Below are 12,086 nucleotides of genomic sequence, written 5' to 3'. Positions count from 1 at the left end.
GAATATCTGCAGTATTCTTGGTTTCCTCAGATTCACTGAAAATGAAATAGTCTTTCCTGCCATATTTTCTTTAGATGACACCTTCAGATCTTGAAAGAGAGAATTCCCTGAGAAGACTAGTGTGACCCCATTTATTAACTTTGGTTCTGTTAACTGGACGTTAGTGTATACAATTCTAAACCTATTTATAATCTCAAAGAGTAAAACAAATAAACAATGTCACCAATATTTCACCCACCGTTTCTTCACAGGAAAAACATATGGAGAAAAAAATGTAGATATATCATCAAGGTTGAGTAGGTGGCTTAAATTAAAAAGATTTGTTTGCTGTCCCCCCCCCCCCCTTTTGTTTTTTGAGCAGTTTTTGTAATAGTAACTCTTTGGCTTGCTTCAGGAGGCCTGGAAACTTGCTATTACTCAGCTTGCCCAGTGATTCTGGGTACTAAGCCATAGTCTCAAGTGCAGCAGACCGTAAATGCTAGCGCTTTAGTGAGTTGAATCACAGAGTTATCCTGTTTCCTTGTTCTTTATCTTCACTATCCCTGCAATGTGCTTATTTCTCTCCACTGAAAGCAACTACACACTTTTAAAACTTCCCTCTTTGTTGCGTGTGTTCTTTTACAGTCTAGTGGTGCTGTTGTTACAGAGAGCCAAACTTACAAGAAACGAGCTGATTTCTTAAGTAATGATGATTATGCTGTGTATGTGCGAGAGAACATTCAGGTAAGCAGGGTGGTTAAAGCTGTGTGGAATGTTACTTTCCCCTAAGCGCTCCTTTAACTGCAGGCTTTATGGGATTTTATTATCTTGTTTTGTCTAGGTGGGGATGATGGTTAGATGCTGCAGGACCTATGAGGAAGTTTGTGAAGGAGATGTAGGTAAAGTTATTAAATTGGATCGAGATGGACTACATGACCTCAATGTGCAATGTGATTGGCAACAAAAGGGTGGCACTTACTGGGTCAGATATATCCACGTTGAGCTTGTAGGTGAGTTGAATATTCATTAACTGCTGTTTAGTACAGTGGTGCCCAAACTTTTCCTGTTGCGCCTCCTCTTACCAGCAATGGAATCTGTCCGTGTCCTCACTCCATTACTGCACAGTTGGCTCAGCAAAGCAGCTTGGGCTGAAGGTGGAGTGAGGAGCAGAACTGGGTATGGGGAAGGAGCTGAAGGTAGAGGCAGCACTGGCCTGGGGGCGGAGAGGGAATGGGGGCAGAGCAGGGGGTGGGGGTGGAGCTATGGCTGGGTCCGGAGCTGGGTTTTCGCTGGGGTTGGAGTGGAGTTGTGGCTGGGGACGGAGCTGGGCCGGGGGTGATATGGAACTGTGGCTGGGGTCTGAGCTGGTCTGGCAGCAGAGCAGGGCTGTGTGGCACTCCTTCCCCGATCCCCGTGGGGGCTGGCCTTGGCCCCGCCGTATGTCAACCGCCTCCCCCATGAACATTTGGAGGGTGCGTCCCACAGTTTGAGGACCACTGGTCTAGTAAGTATCTGTACAGTATGTCAAAGGAGAATGCAAGCTTAAAAAATAACGTGCTTATTTTTTAAACTTCTAGGATTCCCACCACAGAGTTCTCCTTCTCACATTAAGATTGGTGACAAAGTGCATGTGAAAACCTCAGTTACTACACCCAAATACAAATGGGGATCTGTTACTCACAGGAGCGTGGGGATTGTAAAAGGTAATGTAGACTTCCAAAAATGAAAAAAAAAATTACACATTTTAAACTATATGGATAGTATTCTTGCTTTATAAAATGAAAGGAAGAGAAACTTTTGGCACAGCAACAGCTGATGTTGCCCTGCGGAAGACTGTATAATGATCAAAGAGACTATATTTTTTGTTGTTGCCCAGTGAGAGCTGGAAACACAAATGCTCTTCTGTCCCCTTTTTGTTAATACTTTGATCTGCTTTCTCAAGGTACTTTTACACATTAGAACTGGTGTGTGGTGGTGTCTCACACCCAGCTCTAGTAGAGCTTCCCCAGCTGTGGACACTCACTAGGCTGTTGTGTTTGGAGACCACCTCAGTAGGACCTGTGCGCTCTTGAAGCCTCTTGAGCCTGAACAGAGTCAAGGCACTGCCCCTGGCTGGGGTCTGAAGGCACGCTCTCTCAAGCAGCATTTTTCTTTCTTTGCCTATCTGTATATTTTGATTATTGACGGAAATAATTTTTTTTGCTGGTTTGTATGTGTACAGTGAAATTGACATTTACTGATATAAATTTAATCCTTCCACGCATAGTTGTATTGTTTGTCTTTCCTGATATTCTTTGAGAAGCTCATAAAATTTCTAAACTGTGCAAGTTAATGTGAGCATTGGGAAAAATAGGTAATGCAAATATTGTTTCAAATAATGTTGTGAAGGAACAAAGCTAGGCCACAGGGCAAATGTTAAATAAGTAAAAGCTGGCAAAACATTTAAATGATTTTTATTTTTTGATTACTGTGACTAGACAGATGATTCCATTGGAATAAAGATGCATTCTGAAATAAATCCTAACCTCCTAGAAGGAATCGCTTATAAAAAGCAATTTTGGCTAGTAGACTGTAGCCATTTCTAATTAATTTTTTTAGATATTTTCACAAAATTATCTGTCTCTGCATGTTTTGTCACAGCTTTTAGTGCCAATGGAAAAGATGTCATCGTAGACTTCCCTCAGCAGTCTCACTGGACTGGTTTATTGTCAGAAATGGAATTGGTCCCCAGCATTCATCCAGGGGTCACGTAAGTTAGTTTTCATTTCTATCATTTCTTGAACCACTTGGCATATAACTTTACTATCATAACTGAAATTTCTTAGATAAGTATAATAGAAAACTGTGTGCAGTTTTGTCCACAAGCTGAAGGGACTGTGAAGGGAAGGAATAAAGAAACGTCTTCATTTATGAATGCTGTTACAATAAATTCTGTGCCATGAGAATCTGTGTAACAATATATTATATCTTATAATTTTTTCAGATCAACCACATTAATTGTCTCTTTGTTAAAATCAGGTGTGATGGCTGTCAGATGTTTCCTATCAATGGGCCTAGGTTCAAATGTAGAAACTGTGATGACTTTGACTTTTGTGACACCTGTTTCAAAACCAGAAAGCATAACACCCGGCATACTTTCAGCAGAATAAATGAACCAGGTATATTTCAAAATTGGAAATTGCTGACATTAATTTAAAATGCATTAAATACCTCTTGAAATCATGTTTTTAGGCTTAATTTTATTAGATTAAGAAGTTTAACATTGTAACTAACTTACTAGGAAATGAATTGTTTAGTACAAATTAGGACCTTATGTTGCAGTTCAATATTGAATGCATCAGAATGCCCCTTTAAGCTTTTCTGAGGGTAATTCTGCATGATTAATTTTGATAGGATCTTGAGTAAAAATTTTTAAATAGCTATTTGTGTGCTAAATTATATTTAAAGTAGTGTTAAGTGACAGTTACTCCCTGTTATGTCAGAATTGAGTTTGCAACTAGAGTGGGAATAAAATGAAATAATGACTTTATTTTACTGCCCTCCACTGCCAATCCAAACACATCTATAGCTCCTTCATGCCATCAGATGAAGATAGTGCACCTAGGTTTTTTGCAGTTCCTCTTCAAAAGGAGCATGCCAGCTCAGCCCTTAAGTGCTCTAGAACAAGATTGTGACCTTGAAAATGGGTGGAGGTTATTCCTCTGCATGGCCTGGAGACTATTCAGAGGTCTGAGAAGCAAGGACACCCCTCCCAGTGACCAATCTGCTGGTAATCCACTAAAATATTTTGCTTCTGAAGCAGGAATAGGCACCCAGAGCAGTTCTGAGCTCCTCTGTTCCTCATTAATATTACTACTGGGATCTACAATGAGTTCTTTGCTTTTTCGATTTTTCTTCTGCCCCCTTCCCCCAGTTTGTCTGATCTCGTACCGTTTGACTTTGCCTTTCTCCTTCCTCCCACCCGTTTCTGAAGTGTTGAAGATTCTCAGATCAGCCAGACCTTAATGTTTAATGACATATGATTTTTCCCTCCTTCACATTTCCAGGCCTAGTGTGGATGTGGAGGTGGCTAAAGCAGATTCTCTGCTGATAATCGCTGATGTCCAATGCACACGAAAGGACAGGTGGCTCATTAAAAGACAAGGTCCCCAGAGTGATCTGACTTTCCTGAACTAGTTCTCCTATGGGGAACCAGTGGAGAGAGAGTGACCTGAGGCTTTCAAAGTACCTCTACTAAGAAGCAGTTGGTTACTATGGTGATGGGAGCTAATTCAGAACCTTAATATAGAGAGGATCAGCATCTGTGTATCCTTTGTGTGGATGGAGAAGGTACACTATTCTTCAGAAGGGATAAGTGGAAACTGCTCCAAAACCACTACCATCTCACAGAGGCCTGAGTGGGGTCTTTAGGTGCTACATCAGTGCCTTTATCATTAACATCCTCAGGAGCCACCATGCAAGACACAGAGGATATGTAGACCCAGGAACCCAGCTTCTGCAACATCCACCGCCACTTCGTACTCTAACCCCCAGGTGAAGAGTTTTTTTGATGGGACTGTCCAGATCTGTGTCCCTTTATTGATGCCTTTTCATTCCTCTATTCATATGTTTGGCCGTCGTCTTACCCAATTTTCCCAAAACTGGAAGGCCCTAACCACAGACTAATAAACTAATTAGAGTTTATCCAGGGTGGTAACTCCTGCCCACAAACCCCCTTTTCAGTTCCTCTTCAGAGACCACTTTCAGAAGGAGATTTTACAACAGGAGGTGAACTTCCTGCTCTTCACGGGAGACATAGGAAAGGTTCCAATTCAACACCATAGGATTCTGTTCTCCTTCTTAATTCCTAAGAGGAATGGAGGATGGAGATCAATTCTCTATCTACTTCACTTGAACAAGTTTATCCAGTAAGTAAAATTCTGCATGATATCTGTGGTGTCAATAATTCCCTTGTTAGAGGAGGGCACATGGCTTGTGTCTCTCAACATGAAAGGCACGCTTTTTCCTATAGATGTCCATCCCAGCCCACTGGATGTTCCTCAATTTTCTCTTTGACCATGACCAATTCAGAGTTCTCCCCTTCAGTCTGGCCACAGCACCAAGGGTGTTTACAAAAGTTTTTTTGGTGGAGGCTGCTTGGATGAGAAGAGAAGGATTTAATCTTTCCATGCCTTGGCAACTGTCTTCTCACAGGCGACTCCTACTCAGAGGTCCACAGAGCAACCCGTGTTCAGCTCAGTCTTTTACCTTCCCTGAGTGTCTGCCTCAATTACGAAAAATCCACATTGTCCTTCACAAGGTGCATAAACTTCGTAGGGGTGACGTTGGACTTGACTACAGCAAGAGCCACATCTACCTCTTGAAAGATTTTACGTCACAAGCATTCTTGTACACCAGCTCACTATCAGACACAGGACTGAATTGGAACTTGTCTTTCCCTCCTTGGCCACATGGCTTCATGCACACATGTGACACAGACTTCATCTACAATGCCTACAAGCGTGGCTTCCCCCTATGTACTCACAAAAGAAGGGCACCATAAAGGACAAGGTCACAATTATTCCCAAGGTATTAAGCTCTCTTCTCTGGTGGACAAAACCGGAGAAGGTTCAGGTAGGGATTCCTTTTCTCACACCAACAACTGAGGCAACCATCGTTACTGGTGCCTTCCACTGGGTTGTGGTGTGCGCATGGGCAATCATATGTCACAAGGTGTCTGGATTCTGGGAGTCCAGAATGCACATCAGCTTACTAGAACTCAGGGCAGTGTGTGGGGCCTGCAGTGCCTTCCTCCCACTCATCCAGTTCAAACATGTTCGGATAATGTGGACAATATGGCAATAGTGATTCATATAAACAAGCAAGGGAGAACAAGATCTCTCTTTTTGTGTGCATAGAGCAGGGGTGGGCAAACTTTTTGGCCCGAGGGCCACATCGGGGTTGCAAAACTGTATGGAGGGCCGGGTAGGGAAGGCTGTGCTGCCCCAAACAGCCTGGCCCCTGCCCCCTATCTGCCTCCTCCAACTTCTTGCCCTCTGACTGCCCCCCTCAGAACTCCCGACCCATTCAACCTCCCACCCGCTCCTTGTCCCCTGACTGCCCCCCCAGGATCCCACCTCTTATCCAACTCCCCCGGTCCCTGTCCCCTGACTGCCCCGACCCCTATCCAGACCCCCGCCCCCTGACAGGGTCCCCGGGACTCCTACACCTATCCAACCCCCCCTGTTCCCCATCCCCTGACCGCACCCTCCCCCCAGAACTTCTGCCCCATCCAACTGCCCCCTGCTCCCTGTCCCCTGACTGCCCCCCTGGACCTCCTGCCCCTCATCCAACCCCCCCACTCCCTGCCCCCTTACCATGCCGCTCAGAGCAGCAGGACTGGCAGCTGCGCCCTCTGGCTGGAGCCAGCCATGCTGCCGTGCTGCCCGGCAGGAGCTTGTTACCCAGAGTGCTGGCAGAGCGGCGCGCTGAGTCTGCAGGGGAGGGGGGACAGCAGGGGAGGGGCCGGGGGCTAGCCTCCCCGGCCGGGAGCTCAGGGGCTGGGCAGGACGGTCCTGTGGGCTGGATGTGGCCTGCGGGCTGTAGTTTGCCCACCTCTGTCATAGAAGCAGTCATCCTCTGGGATTGGTGGATCAAACATAGCATAATCCTATCAGCTGCATACTTACCAGGGATGCAAAATCTACCTGAGCAGACATATTTACCCAAGTCACAAATGCGTTATTCACGGTTTTGGTTCTCAACAATGTCTTCGCTCAGTGGGGAATGCCAGCCTGGGACCTTCTTGCCTCACAGGTGAACAGAAAACTTCGTCAGTACTGATCCACAGCAGCCCTGGGCAAAGACTCATTGTGAGATACCCTCCTGATGTTATGGAAGGGTCGCTTGGGGTGTGCCTCCCTCCAATTCCTTTGGTTGTACAGAAGTTCCTCCGAGACAGAGCTGGAGTCGTTGTGATTGCACCCAACTGGCCAAGACAGTTCTGATTCGTGGATCTGTTGAAGCTCTCAGTGTGACCGTCCAAGAACATCCCCATGTTGCCAGACCTTCTAATGCAACACAGGGACAAGGCCACGCACTCCAGTCCAGGACAACTGCAGTTCAGAGCCTGGTGTTTGGATGGGTATTGGAGATAGAAGGCTTGTGTTCCAGGAGGGTGCAATTCATCCTTAACCAAAGTAGAAGTCTACAAGAATCTGTTACTCACCTAAATGGAAGCGTTTCTCTGCTTGGACTCATCAAAAAGCAATTTGTCTCTGGACTCCGCTGGAATCAATGCTGTCTTAGAGTATCTACTTACCCATAAGTCTTTGGGTTTTTGTTCAGTTCCCTGTGAGTTCATTTAGCAGCAGACAGTGCTTTTGATACTCCAGTGGATAACTGTACAATCTTCATGCACCCTACAACAACCAAAATTTTGAAGGGGATTCTCAGATCCTTTCTTCCATTGGTGAAGTTTGCACCTCAGTGGCCTGTAGTTGGGTTCCCCTTGTGACAGTCAGACATACAACATACATACAACACCAGAGAAGATTGAGGGGAAAAAAAGAAAAGAAAATGTGACTACCACAAAAATGGGCATGAGGACTCATGGATGTGTAGTGCTTGACACTATTTTTAATTCATTTTTAAAAGAACTACACTTCAAGTTGTGTCCTTTTAATGGCAGTAACATGACCAAATCCTCATGCTTCACTTCCAAATACGTTTTGGGCTAAATAGTCTATCTGATAACTATGTATTTATTTTGAAGTCTGATTTGAATGTTTGCTCTTGTCATAGTATTTTTTTTTTTTATGAAATGTAAATTCTTTAACAATACATGGTTTATAGTATAACTTTTTGAACTAAATAGGTCAGTCTCCCGTATTTTGTGGGCGTTCTGGAAAACAGCTGAAGAGACATCATAGCAGTCAGCGAGGAATGCTACTGGATGACTGGTCACGAATTGTTAAGAATTTGAATGTGTCTTCTTCTGTGAATCAGGCTTCACGTTTGATTGATGGCAGTGAACAATGTTGGCAGTCTTCTGGCTCACAAGGAAAGGCAAGCTTGAGCCATACTTCTGAATGCTATGCCAACTCTGGCACACAGTTTAAAAAAAAAAAAAGGCTTGTAGTGCATCTTGTAATTTTTTTTTATGCACTACCTGTCATCTCAATGTTACAAATACAGTTCGTCTAAAGTATATTTAGATGTATGTGTTCCCCTCTAAATATACTGATTTTTAAGTTTGCTAAGATTTATTCTTCTCAATTGTTTGTAATTCTTGTGAATTATAGTAAAGGACTGGCAATATAGATGATAAATAACAGTAAGATAACTATTTTTATTTTGTGGTCAAGGGGATTTTCATTGAATGTGTGACCACTTATTTTCTAGCACTGGATTCGTTTAGAGATTTTCCCTGATGTAGTTGTCCACAGACTGAAGATGATAGTTGATCCTGCAGACAGCAGCTACATGCCCTCTCTTGTTGTGGTTTCAGGTACATTAAATTTAACTGTACTCAACTGTAGGGGTTTTTTAAACACACTTCTTCTTCTTTTTTTTTTTTTTTTTTTTTTTAATTTTTATTTTTTTATATTGTTGGGTTTTTTTAAACCCTTTTTTTTTTTTTTTTTTTTTTTTTTTATGATCAAATATTGATTATTTAACTTGGTAAAGTGTTCAGATAGGAGTGGTATTTAAGTGTGTTGTTTGTACATGGCCTTTAAAATCAGTTTATTTCAATGTTCTACAGGTGGGAATTCTTTAAATAACCTTATAGAGCTAAAGACAATCAACATTAACCCTGCGGACACCACAGTGCCTCTTCTTAGTGATTGTATAGAGGTAAGTGAATACTGTTTGAGGAGAAGCTCTCAGATGGTCAAACTGGAAATGTATCTTGCTGTAAGAAGGGTCCTTGTGTACCTTTTGGTTATTACATTATTATATTTGATTTTTTGTTTTCCCAATATGTCGGTGCTTATAATTAACCACGTCATTGGCTTTTGCATAATCACTGTCCATGTGTACAATTACTAGTCTTACGAGTAAACACCAGTGAAATTGTAGGTTTTCAGTTTAAAAGCAAATGCCTCAGAACCAAGCAAACAATACGTGTACCAGGTTTTTTTTTCAACGGTATGGTTGGAAGTTCTCATCTGCTGGGTGGCAGAAGTGGAGTGGCTATTCCTCAGCCTAGGGAGACAAATCTGGACTGTGGCCAGTTACTGCAAGAAGGGCACAATCTTAGTGGTAGATTGGAGGTGAGATCATCATTCCCAGAAATGAAATAGTCTAGTAGCAAACTTCCAGCATGCTGAGAACATCCATATCAGTTAAATTGACACCTAAATAGGGCAGAAAAGTAGGACCTTTGATTTATCTTACAGAATCAACTTCTAAAACAGACGGAACTCAGCAATGCAAAAATCTTAAATCCTCCATGTTCCATAAACTTATAGACCCAAAAGATTGCAATTACATCTTTCTTCTTTAGTATCACAGGTATATTGAGATTGCTATAAAGCAGTGCAGAAGCTCTGGAATAGATTGCAAAATACATGGTCTCAGCATACTGGGGCGTATCCGGGCAGAGGATGAAGATTTGGCTGCAGTCCCTTTCCTTGCTTCCGATAATGAGGAAGAGGATGATGATAAAGCCAACACTGGGAGGTAGGGAACTGGAAGAAAAAATAAACTTGCTATCTTAACCTTAAACTAGAAGAATGTCAGCACTGGCTGTGCAACTCAAACGACTGAATTATTTTATTGTGTACTAGAGAAAAGAAAACAGCCAGGCTCTAGTTTCAACAAGTTTTATAATTAAGACATTAGTTGATGTATACCTTTTGTCTTTTTCCTGTGTGTATACAGTGATGATAATTTTTTCATCATTTTTTATTTTGCCGCCTCATGCTGAAAAATGCTTTGTTTTGTTAAAAGCTAAAACTCCTACTTATGAGTATTGGCTTTAACTGTATGATATGTCCAGTATACAATGTAGAATCCTGCAGTTCTGTGGGTCTCTTGTGCTTTTAAAGGACTTTCACTGTGCAAACTATAAAAAGAAATGTTTTAATAACAGGTAAAAAGTTAACATAGTGGTCTCAGAAAATCACAACTGTGAAGCTACACTGAGTTGAATTTCAGAAAGAGAGGATATTTACATTTTAAAATGTAAAATAGATTGTTAAAATATAAAACACAAGTCAAGGTTTATCAAATGTCACAGTATATAGGCTGTGGAACTGACATTTTTCTATTTTTCTCAATGTACCCAGTCTTGTTAGGAAGAAGATGGCAGGGCTGGAATCAGCAGCTACTATAAGAACCAAAGTTTTTGTTTGGGGGCTGAATGACAAAGATCAGTTGGGAGGACTAAAGGGTTCCAAGGTATCGCCTTTGTTGAAAAAGTGTTTGTGTAAAACAAAAAATCTCTGATGAGGTACATAAACCAGACACTGAATTCAAAGTTTTTAAGGTTCATTATCAAACTCCTCCAGGACTAGACATAATGACTTTCCAGGGCTAAAAAAGCATTCAAATGTCTGTCACTGGCAGATAGAGAAATTGGATCTTAAAATTACATTTTTCAGTTCCAGTTTGATTTTAGCAGCTGCCTTCTTGAAGCAGGTAACTTCTCACTACTAACTCCAGCTTTCAAAGGGTAGAAGATTATGCTTTTAACTCTGAAAGATTGGAGTAGTCAATAACTTGCAATCATGTACCATAGGAATGCTTGTTGCAGAGATGCTTAGTTTGTAGGTCATTACAAATTATTTCTACACCAGGAAACTTTCACAATTTTACAATGGTGCTGGTTCAGTGATCCAAAGAAAGAAAATGAATTCCTGACCCTTACTAGTATAATCCATTTTAATGAGAAAAATTATTTGAGGGGAAGTTTCAAGTAAGTGCATCTTCTCAACCTGGCACTCACGTTCTCCCTTTACACACCTGTTTGGTTTTTTTCTGAGGAGTCTGCAGTATGGTTTAACGTAAGAAATGTGTAACCTATTTAATCATTTTAAGATGTAATTACTTAAAAATTCAATTGAGTAAAAGGAACGCTCCTATTTTAAAATAAGAATAAAAAAATTGATCTACTCGTTTGTTTGCAGAGGTTCATATAGGATTGTAAAAATCTACAAAAGTATTATATTCTCTGTCCATTCCAAAGCAAGCAGTTAATAACAAATGCGGTTTCCAGAGTTACTCATATTATAGTTGACACTGATGCCAGTGCGCAGATACATTAACTTGTCAATTTAGAAATATAATTTGGAGGAGAAATGATTTTTTCCCCCAGTTGGATCCTGATTCCAGTTGCCATTGAAGTCAATGAGATTCTTCTGTTTGACTTCAGTGGGCTTTGGGTCAAGCCCTAGAGAAGGGCAAAATTAGTAGGAAAATTAAAGTTTCAGAAGCCAGAAACCTTTTAAAAGTAAACAGCATCTCTTTTTTTTGGTAAGGATAAGCTGCCATAACAAAAACCAAATGCAAACCCTCAACCTTTCACTATGTTTTATCAATTATCCTTCAGAATTTTTTTTTCACTAATTGTAATAGAGAAGTCTTTTTAGTAACACAAGATTTTTTACTGCATATCAGTAAATAAATATTTACTTTAGTAATATAATAAGATATGTCTAACTTTAATATATGTTAATGATGAACACTTGAAAAAGTGTCAGCCTTTGTTTATATAAAGTCAGCCTGACAAAAGACTTAATTGTAATGAAGGGGAGTATAGGTTACTTTGTCACTGTTTTTCTGATTATAGCTAATCCATATTGTTATGGAACTTTACTTTTGAATTAACTGCAATTTAAAGGATACAGAGAAAATAAATTCTGCCAATGTGCTCATATATGTTGATTTCTGATATGCTGATTGACATTTTAACCAACTTGCTTGGGTTGTAATTTGTTGCGAGTCTGACTAGAGTTTGTTTACTTAAGAAAATTATAGTTTAAAAAAAACCCAATTTGTATATCCTACTGCACCTTTTCCTTGTGGTGGTTACTTATTTATCTCCGTTTTATATAACACACTCATCCCTTGCTTTAAGCACTTGATCTGTTTCAGTTAATTAACTAATTGGTTATCTGTGAGGT

At 41.0% G+C, this 12,086-nt stretch overlaps 1 protein-coding gene across 1 annotated transcript in view; it reads left to right on the top strand.

The window, feature by feature from the left end:
• LOC113406304 (E3 ubiquitin-protein ligase HERC2-like) overlaps positions 1-12,086 on the top strand; it is a 216,767-nt gene that overhangs the window by 135,922 nt on the left and 68,759 nt on the right. Inside the window, exons 48-57 of the mRNA XM_026650394.1 lie at positions 625-723; positions 821-989; positions 1,557-1,682; positions 2,620-2,728; positions 2,998-3,137; positions 7,835-8,025; positions 8,362-8,467; positions 8,723-8,814; positions 9,467-9,642; positions 10,251-10,362. Coding sequence (XP_026506179.1) covers positions 625-723; positions 821-989; positions 1,557-1,682; positions 2,620-2,728; positions 2,998-3,137; positions 7,835-8,025; positions 8,362-8,467; positions 8,723-8,814; positions 9,467-9,642; positions 10,251-10,362 — 1,320 coding nt within the window. The remainder of the gene's footprint in view (positions 1-624; positions 724-820; positions 990-1,556; positions 1,683-2,619; positions 2,729-2,997; positions 3,138-7,834; positions 8,026-8,361; positions 8,468-8,722; positions 8,815-9,466; positions 9,643-10,250; positions 10,363-12,086) is intronic.

This window comes from Terrapene carolina, unplaced genomic scaffold (assembly GCF_002925995.2).
Source record: "Terrapene carolina triunguis isolate 2854851 unplaced genomic scaffold, T_m_triunguis-2.0 Scaffold25, whole genome shotgun sequence".
NCBI lineage: Eukaryota > Metazoa > Chordata > Testudines > Emydidae > Terrapene > Terrapene triunguis.
The sequence above is the reverse complement of the archived record's forward strand: the minus strand, read 5'-3'. Positions and strand labels throughout refer to the sequence as shown.